This window comes from Dendrobates tinctorius, unplaced genomic scaffold, assembly GCF_039654945.1.
Source record: "Dendrobates tinctorius isolate UK_male_01 unplaced genomic scaffold, ASM3965494v1 ptg000214l, whole genome shotgun sequence".
Lineage (NCBI taxonomy): Eukaryota > Metazoa > Chordata > Amphibia > Anura > Dendrobatidae > Dendrobates > Dendrobates tinctorius.
In genome coordinates, this window is record NW_027361881.1 from 2,504,361 (window position 1) to 2,519,654 (window position 15,294).

A 15,294-nucleotide genomic window follows, 5' to 3' on the forward strand; every position below is an offset into this window, starting at 1 on the left:
TGTACATAGGAGCAGTATTATAGTAGTTATATTCTTGTACATAGGGGGCAGTATTATAGTAGTTATATTCTTGTACATAGGGGGCAGTATTATAGTAGTTATATTCTTGTACATAGGAGCAGTATTATAGTAGATATATTCTTGTATATAGGGAGCAGTATTATAGTAGATATATTCTTGTACATAGGGGCAGTATTATAGTAGTTATATTCTTGTACATGGGGGGCAGTATTACAGTAGATATATTCTTGTATATAGGAGCAGTATTATAGTAGTTATATTCGCGTACATAGGGGGCGGTATTATAGTAGTTATATTCTTGTACATAGGGGCAGTATTATAGTAGATATATTCTTGTATATAGGAGCAGTATTATAGTAGTTATATTCTTGTATATAGGGGGGCAGTATTATAGTAGTTATATTCTTGTATATAGGGGGCGGTATTATAGTAGTTATATTCTTGTACATAGGAGCAGTATTATAGTACTTATATTCTTGTACATGGGGGCAGTATTATAGTAGATATATTCTTGTATATAGCAGTATTATAGTAGTTATATTCTTGTACATAGGGGGCAGTATTATAGTAGTTATATTCTTGTATATAGGGGGCAGTATTATAGTAGTTATATTCTTGTACATAGGAGCAGTATTATAGTAGTTATATTCTTGTACATAGGAGCAGTATTATAGTAGTTATATTCTTGTATATAGGGGCAGTATTATAGTAGATATATTCTTGTATATAGGGGGCAGTATTATAGTAGTTATATTCTTGTACATAGGGGGCAGTATTATAGTAGTTATATTCTTGTATATAGGGGGCAGTATTATAGTAGTTATATTCTTGTATATAGGGGGCAGTATTATAGTAGTTATATTCTTGTACATAGGGGGCAGTATTATAGTAGTTATATTCTTGTACATAGGGGGCAGTATTATAGTAGTTATATTCTTGTACATAGGGGGCAGTATTATAGTAGATATATTCTTGTACATAGGAGCAGTATTATAGTAGTTATATTCTGTATATAGGTGGCAGTATTATAGTAGTTATATTCTTGTACATAGGGGGCAGTATTATAGTAGTTATATTCTTGTACATAGGGGCAGTATTATAGTAGTTATATTCGCGTACATAGGGGGCAGTATTATAGTAGTTATATTCACGTACATAGGGGGCATTATTATACCAGTGATATTCGTGTACATAGGGGGCAGTATTATAGCAGATATATTCTTGTACATAGGGGCAGTATTATAGCAGTTATATTCTTGTACATAGGGGCAGTATTATAGCAGATATATTCTTGTACATAGGGGGCAGTATTATAGTAGTTATATTCTTGTACATAGGGGCAGTATTATAGTAGTTATATTCTTGTACATAGAGGGCAGTATTACAGTAGATATATTCTTGTACATAGGGGGCAGTATTATAGTAGTTATATTCTTGTACATAGGAGCAGTATTATAGCAGATATATTCTTGTACATAGCAGCAGTATTATAGTAGTTATATTCGCGTACATAGGGGCAGTATTATAGCAGTGATATTCTTGTACATAGGTGCAGTATTATAGTAGTTATATTCTTGTACATAGGGGCAGTATTATAGTAGTTATATTCTTGTACATAGGAGCAGTATTATAGCAGATATATTCTTGTACATAGCAGCAGTATTATAGTAGTTATATTCTTGTACATAGGGGGCAGTATTATAGTAGTTATATTCTTGTACATAGGAGCAGTATTATAGTAGTTATATTCTTGTACATAGGAGCAGTATTATAGTAGTTATATTCTTGTACATAGGGGGCAGTATTACAGTAGATATATTCTTGTACATAGGGGGCAGTATTATAGTAGTTATATTCTTGTACATAGGGGCAGTATTATAGTAGTTATATTCTTGTACATAGGGAGCAGTATTATAGTAGTTATATTCTTGTACATAGGAGCAGTATTATAGTAGTTATATTCTTGTACATAGGAGCAGTATTATAGTAGTTATATTCTTGTACATAGAGGGCAGTATTACAGTAGATATATTCTTGTACATAGGGGCAGTATTATAGTAGGTATATTCTTGTACATAGGGGGCAGTATTATAGTAGTTATATTCTTGTACATAGGGAGCAGTATTATAGTAGTTATATTCTTGTACATAGGAGCAGTATTATAGTAGTTATATTCTTGTACATAGGGAGCAGTATTATAGTAGTTATATTCTTGTACATAGGGGCAGTATTATAGTAGTTATATTCTTGTACATAGGGGGCAGTATTATAGTAGGTATATTCTTGTACATAGGGGCAGTATTATAGTAGTTATATTCTTGTACATAGGGGGCAGTATTATAGTAGTTATATTCTTGTACATAGGAGCAGTATTATAGCAGATATATTCTTGTACATAGCAGCAGTATTATAGTAGTTATATTCGCGTACATAGGGGCAGTATTATAGCAGTGATATTCTTGTACATAGGTGCAGTATTATAGTAGTTATATTCTTGTACATAGGGGCAGTATTATAGTAGTTATATTCTTGTACATAGCAGCAGTATTATAGTAGTTATATTCTTGTACATAGGGGGCAGTATTATAGTAGTTATATTCTTGTACATAGGAGCAGTATTATAGTAGTTATATTCTTGTACATAGGGAGCAGTATTATAGTAGTTATATTCTTGTATATAGGGGCAGTATTATAGTAGTTATATTCTTGTACATAGCAGCAGTATTATAGTAGTTATATTCTTGTATATAGGGGCAGTATTATAGTAGTTATATTCTTGTACATAGGGGCAGTATTATAGCAGTGATATTCTTGTACATAGGGGGCAGTGTTAGATGGAAATAATATGAACAATTTAACTTTTTTCTGGTTTCTTCCTTTTACCTTAAATGCTATCAGCCAATAGATTGCGATCCCATAAGCCACCAGGAAGAATGTGTTTGCCAGTGTGCCGCACAGGAATGCCAGGAATTTAATGATCACCTACATAAATAAGATTTGCTGATTAGAGATGATGGGTGGCTGTGGTTGTGACGGATGTGTGCAGACTCCTCACTGTGATCGCGGGAATCTATGCATTACGGGATGTGAAGTTCCGATCCAAGGAATAATAAGTTATAACGTTTGTGCAGAGTTTTGTATCCGAGGATTCTGTGATATTCTTACCTGAGGGCACGGTGAAGGTAGCAGGTGTACTATCACTACAATACCCCATGGCCGCGGTCGGCTCTTACCATGATGCCAATGCTCTGCTGCCCCGATCGCCGCAGCCAAGTGCTGGTCTCCAATATCGCCAGCAATGCGGCCAGAGAGCCCAACACCCCAATGGTGATCTGAAGAAGACAAATCAATGCTGGTATTTAGAGGTCAACGTGAACGCTTCAACTCACTGACAGCAAGCAGAGATCAGGAAAAGAGTAAGGAACAATATTTCATAAAATGATAAAAACCTTTGGTCTGAATTATTGGTCACTTACGTCTGTGTCCCGTTTAAAGGTCCCCTGGCTCTGCGCGTACGTGACGGCAAATGACACCTGATGGGGAATAAACAGGAGCATGTGGAAGAGATCGGCCAGGACGAGCATCCTCCAATCACAGCCAGAGCTGCAGAGCCCTCTGGGTAAGGTTTGCTCTACTCTGGGAGTTGTAGTTTTTATGCCATAATATGCTCAGCAGTACACGGCCCAACGTGTCCCTCATGCTTCTGTCTGCAGTGATGTAATGGATGCAATGCAGCTCTGGATGTGACTGGAGTCTGGTCACTATGATGCAGACTCGTCACCGGCGGATTACCTGTGTCGCTGCCTGCAGACTCAGCTTGTCGTAATGTACAGTCAGCTGGACGGGGGGCTCGCTGCTCGGGGGGCTGAGCGGCAGGTACACTCTGTAAGGGAAGAGGTCACATGGTTAGTGCCGGAGGAGGAGGGGAGCAGCTGGTTATGGGGTTCGGGGCACTGATCATGGCGGCACCTGAGGGTCAGGCTTGTGGCGACAGTGACCGAGGCGGGAACACTGGAGAGATTCACCCGTCTGTCAGAGATGCCGTCAACCAGGAAGAATCGCCGGAGGGCGCGGGAGCCGAGGATGCCTGTAAGATGATGCGAGATCAGCAGGGCAACGAGCGGCACAATGTAACGGTGGCGGTCACTTACCAGCGCTGCCCTGGATGTTGGCATTCCATACGGGTACCGGCCACAGCATGGTGGCGCCGCTGGTGGAGGAGTACAGCAGGAACAGCTCATAAAATACAGGCTCCGGCACCTTCTGGAAGAGATCAGACACCGGCAGAGAACACTGCGGGCGGCAGGAGGTGCAACGCTAGGGTTGAGTGCCTTGGTGCCGAGCTGCAGGGTGGCACACAATCACTTTAGTGCTGCGGGAACGTAACTCACCGATAGGCTGTAAATTGTTGCGAATCTCAAGGCGGCATCCAAGGCGTTCTGCGTAGACCGACACATCTGCAGGACACAAAACAAGAGGGAAAGGGCTCCACAGTAGTAGCAACCGCCATGCTTTTCCCTGCAGCGCTGCGCACTTGTGACTTACCTGCAATGTGTCTCCTTTCATAGCTTCCCAGCCCAAGAAATTCCCGCGGACGTCGTACTTCACCAATCGGAACTGCATCTGTCGGGAACAGAAGCCGAGGTGAACATGGCGGCATGGACGACAGCTCGCTAGCACTGTGCAGTCAGTGTGAAGTCTTCAGGCTTTGCTGCAGTTGTATCCAGCCCAGCATCATCACTGACACGTGTGACTGTAGCAAACCCCCAGCTGTGAGCAGTGCTAGATTGTGTTGTTCACAGCGAGCACAGATCCTGAGGCTGGGACCGTATGTAATGGCGCGATACTACAGTGCAATTCCTGAGCCTCACCTGTGCGTTCCTCTGGTAGGACAGGGTGGAAGGCGCGGTGCTGCCCAGCTGAGAGACCGTACTGTAGATCACGGGGGGCAGGAATGCATTGGATGAACTGAGGGAGAAACCTAATGGTTACTGCCTGCAGGGGGCGCCAACTCTGCGGAGGATGGGACCGGGACCCCCGGCTCACCTGATGTCGCTGTACAGCTCGTAGGCTTTGCTGCTGCTGGAGAAGGCGTTCATGACGACCATATTGGCCAGGACCTGGCAGGCGGTGGCGTTGAGGTTGTCCTGAGGATATGAACACACAGACTATGAGGGTGGCGGACGCTGGAGCCGCCATATTGGGGGTCTCCGCTGTACATTATTCGGGCTGACAGTAATGCAGACCACCTGATATTCACGAGGACCCCGCATCTGACAGCCCCGACCAATATCACTCACCCGGCAAACTGCGAAGCTGGCAAAGAGGTAGAGTGACTCCCATAGCGTCACCGCGGGGAGGTCCTGTGGAAACACCGACACACACAGCTGGTTCCATGATCCGTGGTCTCTCCATAAAGGCAGCGACCAGAGAATTGTAACCAAAGCTTAAAGAAGAGTGAAATGATGGCATAGCAGGAGGACAAGGGGTCACTTTATGATCAGAGGAGTCGTCACCACAGGGACCCTACCGATCCTGAGGAAGCACCCCTTTACTGCCAACACTCCCACCACGACTGGGCAGGGGAACGGCAGCACAGCGCACGATTAGAGAGCAGCTGGGCAGGGAAGAAGCCACGCCATATCCCTTTTATCCTCAGGACTGGTGGGAAGATTGCATCACCCCTTTAATGACTGCATAATATAAGTTCTGTTTCAATTCTCCATCGTTTTCAGCATCTCTCTGCTTGCTGTCAGTGAATAAAAACAGTATGAACTCAAAAGACAGAGGCGTTCTCCTGCGTCATTGCAGACGTGAGCAGCGCTGGAGAGCCCCTTTAACCTTGGATGACTGTGTCTACACCTATCTGCGGGGTTAGGAGGACCATCCGGGCTCATGCACAATACTCATGCCCACTTCCCAGGAGGCTTACTTCTAACAGCTGATGGCTTGTTACAGTGTATCAAAGCACATATCAGCATGGAGTTCAGAACAGAGATTTGCTGCGCCCCGATTCCCAATACGGGATATGTACAGAATATCGCTGTGATGTGACGCAACATTGGACTAGTTTTGGGGTCTTTTTATCCCACGTTGTCAGTAATTGCTGTGGATGGAGATTACCTGTTTCTCGATGGAAAGACAGAGGCCTCCACTCTGCAGAGAGAAGAACAAGGGGTCAGGACAGAGAAGGGTCCGACAGCGCAGGCCAGGCGACGTGTGGGGGCACTTACCTCCTGACTGGCAGGAGATGTGTGGGAGCACTTACCTCCTGGCTGGCAGGAGATGTGTGGGGGCACTTACCTCCTGGCTGGCAGGGGACGTGTGGGGGCACTTACCTCCTGGCTGGCAGGGGACGTGTGGGGGCACTTACCTCCTGGCTGGCAGGGGACGTGTGGGGGCACTTACCTCCTGGCTGGCAGGAGATGTGTGGGAGCACTTACCTCCTGGCTGGCAGGAGATGTGTGGGGGCACTTACCTCCTGGCTGGCAGGGGACGTGTGGGGGCACTTACCTCCTGGCTGGCAGGGGACGTGTGGGGGCACTTACCTCCTGGCTGGCAGGGGACGTGTGGGGGCACTTACCTCCTGGCTGGCAGGAGATGTGTGGGAGCACTTACCTCCTGGCTGGCAGGGCAGCTGCAATTAGATCCATAGGTCGGGGGACACAGTTCACACCTGCAGAAAAGAGTGTGATACGTTGTAAAGCCGCACAATCCCCTGCAGCCTGTGATGGACGGGTCACCGACGTTACTTACCGGTCTCCGGCTGCGTTTGGCCGTGTTCCTTTCGCACATAAGACGCATCTGGCTGTTTTGTTTATTAAATCTTCCTCTAAAAATGAAGACAAAAAAGTAAATCTCCAATAATTTGCAGAGCTGTCAAAAATAATTGTACAGATGGAGCGGCATGAGGTGCGCAGGAGCGTCACATCTCACCTCTAGCTTCCCCGCTGGCGCAGGTGCAGCTGCCACCGACACAACTCAGGCAGGTCCTGCGGTCCACAGACACCGTCATATCCTACGGAGGGAAACATCACCGGCGGTTTATCCACCCATCTGCCGATCAGTCATGGCGCCGTGTTAGCATCCGGCCGTTCTCTTATAACAAGTCCTTACATTTATAGTCAGAAATTTCTTAGTTTGATTAGGTCCCGGAAAAGCTGAGTAACCAGACAGCATTCTGGGAAAGCAGAATATGGGTACATATTGCTGGCCATATAGGTTGTCACCCAACTTTTCCAGATGCATATATCCTGAAAAGATGGCTGAAAAGGGGGTACTGAGATATCAGCGCTGCCCCTCCGTTCCGGACCACTGTATGCCAGCATGTATGGGGTTAATGGATTGCTCTAATACCGTCTGTGGGTACGTGAGGAGATACGGCGTGTATACTGCACTGAGCCCAGGCACTTACCACCGGGCACTGGTCACAGGTCACTTCTGGAGATCCCAAATCCTCAACAGCAAAACCTGCTGAACAGGAGCAGCCGAGACCTAGAACCGGAGGAGACACCGAGCTCAGAAAAAGATCATGACCTGGTCACCTGCATACGGCAATGGATCGAGCGGTAATGGGCGTAGCAGCGATGGCACTGGCGGCAATGTCCTTAGCGGTGATGGCACTAGCGACAATGGATCTAGCAGCGATGGCACTGGTGACAATGGATCTAGTGGTGATGGCACTGGACCTAGCGGTGATGGCACTGATGTTGATGGACCTAGCGGTGGTGGCAATGGACCTAGCGGAGGTGGCACTAACGGAGTTGACACTGGCGGCGATGGACCTAGCGGAGATAGCATTGGTGACAATGGATCTAGCAGTGATGGCACTGGGGGGAGGGAACGGGTGGCAATGGACCTAGGGGAGATGGCACTGGCAGCGATGGACCTAGCGGAGATGGCACTAGTGGTGATGGACCTAGCAGAGATGGCACAGGTGGCGATGGAACTACCGGAGATGAGACAGGCGGTGGACCTAGCGGCAATGGACGTAACAGCGATGGCACTAGTGGTGATGGAACTGGCGGCGATGGACCTAGCGGAGATGGCACAGGCGGTGATTGACCTAGCGGCGATGGACGTTAACTGCGATGGCACAGGCGATGATGGAACTGGCGGCGATGGACGTAGCAGAGATGTCACAGGCTGTGATAGACCTAGTGGCGATAGCACTAGCGGTGATGGACCTAGCGAAGATGGCACTGGCGGCGATGGACCTAGCGAAGATGGCACAGGCTGTGATGGACCTAGCGAAGATGGCACTGGCGGCGATGGACCTAGCTGAGATGTCATAGGCTGTGATGGACCTAGTGGCGATAGCACTAGCGGTGATGGACCTAGCGAAGATGGCACTGGCGGCGATGGACCTAGCGGAGATGTCACAGGCTGTGATGGACCTAGCTGCGATAGCACTAGTAGTGATGGACCTAGCGGAGGTGGCACAGGCTGTGATGGACCTAGCTGCGATAGCACTAGTAGTGATGGACCTAGCGGAGATGGCACAGGCTGTGATGGACCTAGCGGCGATAGCACTAGTAGTGATGGACCTAGCGGAGATGGCACAGGCTGTGATGGACCTAGCGGCGATAGCACTAGTAGTGATGGACCTAGCGGAGATGGCACAGGCTGTGATGGACCTAGCGGAGATGGCACTAGTAGTGATGGACCTAGCGGAGATGGCACAGGCTGTGATGGACCTAGCGGAGATGGCACAGGCTGTGATGGACCTAGCGGCGATAGCACTAGTAGTGATGGACCTAGCGGAGATGGCACAGGCTGTGATGGACCTAGCGGAGATGGCACTAGTAGTGATGGACCTAGCGGAGATGGCACAGGCTGTGATGGACCTAGCGGAGATGGCACTAGTAGTGATGGACCTAGTGGAGATGGCACAGGCTGTGATGGACCTAGCGGAGATGGCACTAGTAGTGATGGACCTAGCGGAGATGGCACAGGCTGTGATGGACCTAGCGGAGATGGCACTAGTAGTGATGGACCTAGTGGAGATGGCACAGGCTGTGATGGACCTAGCGGAGATGGCACTAGTAGTGATGGACCTAGCGGAGATGGCACTAGTAGTGATGGACCTAGCGGAGATGGCACAGGCTGTGATGGACCTAGCTGCGATAGCACTAGTAGTGATGGACCTAGCGGAGATGGCACAGGCTGTGATGGACCTAGCGGAGATGGCACTAGTAGTGATGGACCTAGCGGAGATGGCACTAGCGGTGATGGACCTAGCGGAGATGGCACAGGCTGTGATGGACCTAGCGGAGATGTCACAGGCTGTGATGGACCTAGCGAAGATGGCACTGGCGGCGATGGACCTAGCGGAGATGTCACAGGCTGTGATGGACCTAGCTGCGATAGCACTAGTAGTGATGGACCTAGCGGAGGTGGCACAGGCTGTGATGGACCTAGCTGCGATAGCACTAGTAGTGATGGACCTAGCGGAGATGGCACAGGCTGTGATGGACCTAGCGGCGATAGCACTAGTAGTGATGGACCTAGCGGAGATGGCACAGGCTGTGATGGACCTAGCGGCGATAGCACTAGTAGTGATGGACCTAGCGGAGATGGCACAGGCTGTGATGGACCTAGCGGAGATGGCACTAGTAGTGATGGACCTAGCGGAGATGGCACAGGCTGTGATGGACCTAGCGGAGATGGCACAGGCTGTGATGGACCTAGCGGCGATAGCACTAGTAGTGATGGACCTAGCGGAGATGGCACAGGCTGTGATGGACCTAGCGGAGATGGCACTAGTAGTGATGGACCTAGCGGAGATGGCACAGGCTGTGATGGACCTAGCGGAGATGGCACTAGTAGTGATGGACCTAGTGGAGATGGCACAGGCTGTGATGGACCTAGCGGAGATGGCACTAGTAGTGATGGACCTAGCGGAGATGGCACAGGCTGTGATGGACCTAGCGGAGATGGCACTAGTAGTGATGGACCTAGTGGAGATGGCACAGGCTGTGATGGACCTAGCGGAGATGGCACTAGTAGTGATGGACCTAGCGGAGATGGCACTAGTAGTGATGGACCTAGCGGAGATGGCACAGGCTGTGATGGACCTAGCTGCGATAGCACTAGTAGTGATGGACCTAGCGGAGATGGCACAGGCTGTGATGGACCTAGCGGAGATGGCACTAGTAGTGATGGACCTAGCGGAGATGGCACTAGCGGTGATGGACCTAGCGGAGATGGCACAGGCTGTGATGGACCTAGCGGAGATGTCACAGGCTGTGATGGACCTAGCGGAGATGGCACTAGCGGTGATGGACCTAGCGGAGATGGCACAGGCTGTGATGGACCTAGCGGAGATGGCACTAGTAGTGATGGACCTAGCGGAGATGGCACAGGCTGTGATGGACCTAGCGGAGATGTCACAGGCTGTGATGGACCTAGCGGAGATGGCACAGGCTGTGATGGACCTAGCGGAGATGGCACAGGCTGTGATGGACCTAGCGGAGATGGCACAGGCTGTGATGGACCTAGCGGAGATGGCACAGGCTGTGATGGACCTAGCGGAGATGGCACTAGCGGTGATGGACCTAGCGGAGATGGCACAGGCAGTGATGGACCTAGCGGCGGTGGCACTAGTAGTGATGGACCTAGCGGAGATGGCACAGGCTGTGATGGACCTAGCGGAGATGGCACAGGCAGTGATGGACCTAGCGGAGATGGCACTAGCGGTGATGGACCTAGCGGAGATGGCACTAGCGGTGATGGACCTAGCGGAGATGGCACTAGTAGTGATGGACCTAGCGGAGATGGCACTAGCGGTGATGGACCTAGCGGAGATGGCACAGGCAGTGATGGACCTAGCGGAGATGGCACAGGCAGTGATGGACCTAGCGGAGATGGCACAGGCAGTGATGGACCTAGCGGAGATGGCACAGGCTGTGATGGACCTAGCGGAGATGGCACTAGCGGTGATGGACCTAGCGGAGACGGCACTAGCGGTGATGGACCTAGCGGCGGTGGCACAGGCAGTGATGGACCTAGCGGCGGTGGCACTAGTAGTGATGGACCTAGCGGAGATGGCACAGGCTGTGATGGACCTAGCGGAGATGGCACAGGCAGTGATGGACCTAGCGGAGATGGCACTAGCGGTGATGGACCTAGCGGAGATGGCACTAGTAGTGATGGACCTAGCGGAGATGGCACTAGCGGTGATGGACCTAGCGGAGATGGCACTAGTAGTGATGGACCTAGCGGAGATGGCACAGGCAGTGATGGACCTAGCGGAGATGGCACAGGCTGTGATGGACCTAGCGGAGACGGCACAGGCTGTGATGGACCTAGCGGCGGTGGCACAGGCAGTGATGGACCTAGCGGCGGTGGCACTAGTAGTGATGGACCTAGCGGAGATGGCACAGGCTGTGATGGACCTAGCGGAGATGGCACAGGCAGTGATGGACCTAGCGGAGATGGCACTAGCGGTGATGGACCTAGCGGAGATGGCACTAGTAGTGATGGACCTAGCGGAGATGGCACAGGCTGTGATGGACCTAGCGGAGATGGCACAGGCAGTGATGGACCTAGCGGAGATGGCACAGGCAGTGATGGACCTAGCGGAGATGGCACAGGCAGTGATGGACCTAGCGGAGATGGCACAGGCAGTGATGGACCTAGCGGAGATGGCACAGGCAGTGATGGACCTAGCGGAGATGGCACAGGCAGTGATGGACCTAGCGGAGATGGCACAGGCTGTGATGGACCTAGCGGAGATGGCACAGGCAGTGATGGACCTAGCGGAGATGGCACAGGCAGTGATGGACCTAGCGGAGATGGCACAGGCAGTGATGGACCTAGCGGAGATGGCACAGGCTGTGATGGACCTAGCGGAGACGGCACAGGCTGTGATGGACCTAGCGGCGGTGGCACAGGCAGTGATGGACCTAGCGGCGGTGGCACTAGTAGTGATGGACCTAGCGGAGATGGCACAGGCTGTGATGGACCTAGCGGAGATGGCACAGGCAGTGATGGACCTAGCGGAGATGGCACTAGCGGTGATGGACCTAGCGGAGATGGCACTAGTAGTGATGGACCTAGCGGAGATGGCACAGGCTGTGATGGACCTAGCGGAGATGGCACAGGCTGTGATGGACCTAGCGGAGATGGCACAGGCAGTGATGGACCTAGCGGCGGTGGCACAGGCTGTGATGGACCTAGCGGAGATGGCACAGGCTGTGATGGACCTAGCGGAGATGGCACAGGCAGTGATGGACCTAGCGGAGATGGCACTAGCGGTGATGGACCTAGCGGAGACGGCACAGGCTGTGATGGACCTAGCGGCGGTGGCACAGGCAGTGATGGACCTAGCGGCGGTGGCACTAGTAGTGATGGACCTAGCGGAGATGGCACTAGCGGTGATGGACCTAGCGGAGATGGCACAGGCTGTGATGGACCTAGCGGAGATGGCACAGGCAGTGATGGACCTAGCGGCGGTGGCACAGGCTGTGATGGACCTAGCGGAGATGGCACAGGCTGTGATGGACCTAGCGGAGATGGCACAGGCAGTGATGGACCTAGCGGAGATGGCACTAGCGGTGATGGACCTAGCGGAGACGGCACAGGCTGTGATGGACCTAGCGGCGGTGGCACAGGCAGTGATGGACCTAGCGGCGGTGGCACTAGTAGTGATGGACCTAGCGGAGATGGCACAGGCTGTGATGGACCTAGCGGAGATGGCACAGGCAGTGATGGACCTAGCGGAGATGGCACTAGCGGTGATGGACCTAGCGGAGATGGCACTAGTAGTGATGGACCTAGCGGAGATGGCACAGGCTGTGATGGACCTAGCGGAGATGGCACAGGCAGTGATGGACCTAGCGGAGATGGCACAGGCAGTGATGGACCTAGCGGAGATGGCACAGGCAGTGATGGACCTAGCGGAGATGGCACAGGCAGTGATGGACCTAGCGGAGATGGCACAGGCAGTGATGGACCTAGCGGAGATGGCACAGGCTGTGATGGACCTAGCGGAGATGGCACAGGCAGTGATGGACCTAGCGGAGATGGCACAGGCAGTGATGGACCTAGCGGAGATGGCACAGGCAGTGATGGACCTAGCGGAGATGGCACAGGCAGTGATGGACCTAGCGGAGATGGCACAGGCTGTGATGGACCTAGCGGAGACGGCACAGGCTGTGATGGACCTAGCGGCGGTGGCACAGGCAGTGATGGACCTAGCGGCGGTGGCACTAGTAGTGATGGACCTAGCGGAGATGGCACAGGCTGTGATGGACCTAGCGGAGATGGCACAGGCAGTGATGGACCTAGCGGAGATGGCACTAGCGGTGATGGACCTAGCGGAGATGGCACTAGTAGTGATGGACCTAGCGGAGATGGCACAGGCTGTGATGGACCTAGCGGAGATGGCACAGGCTGTGATGGACCTAGCGGAGATGGCACAGGCAGTGATGGACCTAGCGGCGGTGGCACAGGCTGTGATGGACCTAGCGGAGATGGCACAGGCTGTGATGGACCTAGCGGAGATGGCACAGGCTGTGATGGACCTAGCGGAGATGGCACAGGCAGTGATGGACCTAGCGGAGATGGCACTAGCGGTGATGGACCTAGCGGAGACGGCACAGGCTGTGATGGACCTAGCGGCGGTGGCACAGGCAGTGATGGACCTAGCGGCGGTGGCACTAGTAGTGATGGCACTGGTGGCGACGGCTTTAAGGCCCCTATAGACAGCTCCATCACTGGTTCCCGGGCAGCTCTGCCTCCAGGCCCTGTTCACACTGCGCTCTGCGTCACGTCAGCGGCAATAGACAGGCAGAGACTGCAGAGAGTGACAGCCGCGGTGTGAACACGGTCTGAGGCCGGAGGAGCCGCACATGCTGGGACTTGTAGTTCCCCAGCGCCACTCACCGCCCGGTGCCCGCACTCCGGAGCCGCAGACGCCGCAGGAGAGCCGGGCCGTGCTGTAGAACTGTCCGGGGCCGCAGTCTCCGGGCTGGAGGAAGAGGAGGGACGTGGACTGCGGGAGACACACCCGGGAGAACCCGAGGAGCAGCAGCAGGAAGCACGGAGCGGCCGGGACCGGGGGCGGCATGGCGGAGACAACAGCGCCGTGTCCATGGCAACCGCCACCCGGCAACTAGCGCGACGCCTATTGGTCAGCGGAGAGGGCGGGAGCTGCCCATCACGTGACTGCACCGCCGGAGTGAGAGGAGAGAGAGACAGCTGCAGTACCTGCTCCTGCTGAGGGTTGTAGTCCTACACGGGGAGAGGAGAGAGAGACAGCTACAATACCTGCTCCTGCTGAGGGTTGTAGTTCTACACGGGGAGAGGAGAGAGACAGCTACAATACCTGCTCCTGCTGAGGGTTGTAGTCCTACACGGGGAGAGGAGAGACAGCTACAATACCTGCTCCTGCTGAGGGTTGTAGTTCTACACGGGGAGAGGAGAGAGAGACAGCTACAATACCTGCTCCTGCTGAGGGTTGTAGTCTTACACGGGGAGAGGAGAGAGACAGCTACAATACCTGCTCCTGCTGAGGGTTGTAGTCCTACACGGGGAGAGGAGAGAGACAGCTACAATACCTGCTCCTGCTGAGGGTTGTAGTCTTACACGGGGAGAGGAGAGAGACAGCTACAATACCTGCTCCTGCTGAGGGTTGTAGTCCTACACAGGGAGAGGAGAGAGACAGCTACAATACCTGCTCCTGCTGAGGGTTGTAGTCCTACACAGGGAGAGGAGAGAGACAGCTACAATACCTGCTCCTGCTGAGGGTTGTAGTCCTACACGGGGAGAGGAGAGAGAGACAGCTACAATACCTGCTCCTGCTGAGGGTTGTAGTCCTACAAGGGGAGAGGAGAGAGACAGCTACAATACCTGCTCCTGCTGAGGGTTGTAGTCCTACAAGGGGAGAGGAGAGAGAGACAGCTACAATACCTGCTCCTGCTGAGGGTTGTAGTCCTACAAGGGGAGAGGAGAGAGAGACAGCTACAATACCTGCTCCTGCTGAGGGTTGTAGTCCTACAAGGGGAGAGGAGAGAGACAGCTACAATACCTGCTCCTGCTGAGGGTTGTAGTCCTACACGGGGAGAGAGAGAGACAGCTGCAATACCTGCTCCTGCTGAGGGTTGTAGTCCTACACGGGGAGAGGAGAGATACAGCTACAATACCTGCTCCTGCTGAGGGTTGTAGTCTTACACGGGGAGAGGAGAGAGACAGCTACAATACCTGCTCCTGCTGAGGGTTGTAGTCCTACACGGGGAGAGAGAGAGACAGCTGCAATACCTGCTCCTGCTG

General features: G+C 52.2%; 1 protein-coding gene across 3 annotated transcripts in view; it reads right to left on the bottom strand.

The window, feature by feature from the left end:
• The window catches only part of LOC141058710 (meckelin-like), a 30,285-nt gene extending 16,081 nt beyond the window's left edge, over positions 1-14,204 (bottom strand). Inside the window, exons 1-17 of one of the 3 annotated variants that reach the window (XM_073554905.1) lie at positions 13,909-14,204; positions 7,436-7,515; positions 6,958-7,039; positions 6,778-6,853; positions 6,640-6,697; positions 6,145-6,177; positions 5,322-5,384; positions 5,068-5,168; positions 4,893-4,989; positions 4,567-4,644; positions 4,413-4,478; positions 4,173-4,284; positions 3,991-4,108; positions 3,814-3,904; positions 3,498-3,554; positions 3,255-3,353; positions 2,905-3,003 (exon numbers count right to left, since the gene is read on the bottom strand). In XM_073554905.1, coding sequence (XP_073411006.1) covers positions 2,905-3,003; positions 3,255-3,353; positions 3,498-3,554; positions 3,814-3,904; positions 3,991-4,108; positions 4,173-4,284; positions 4,413-4,478; positions 4,567-4,644; positions 4,893-4,989; positions 5,068-5,168; positions 5,322-5,384; positions 6,145-6,177; positions 6,640-6,697; positions 6,778-6,853; positions 6,958-7,039; positions 7,436-7,515; positions 13,909-14,092 — 1,494 coding nt within the window. In that variant the 5' untranslated portion in view covers positions 14,093-14,204. Of the gene's footprint in view, positions 1-2,904; positions 3,004-3,254; positions 3,354-3,497; positions 3,555-3,813; positions 3,905-3,990; positions 4,109-4,172; positions 4,315-4,412; positions 4,479-4,566; positions 4,645-4,892; positions 4,990-5,067; positions 5,169-5,321; positions 6,601-6,639; positions 6,698-6,777; positions 6,854-6,957; positions 7,040-7,435; positions 7,516-13,908 lie in introns of those variants that run through there. The other 2 variants (XM_073554904.1, XM_073554906.1) reach the window with 2 other exon arrangements.
• Between the last annotated feature and the right edge of the window lie 1,090 nt (positions 14,205-15,294).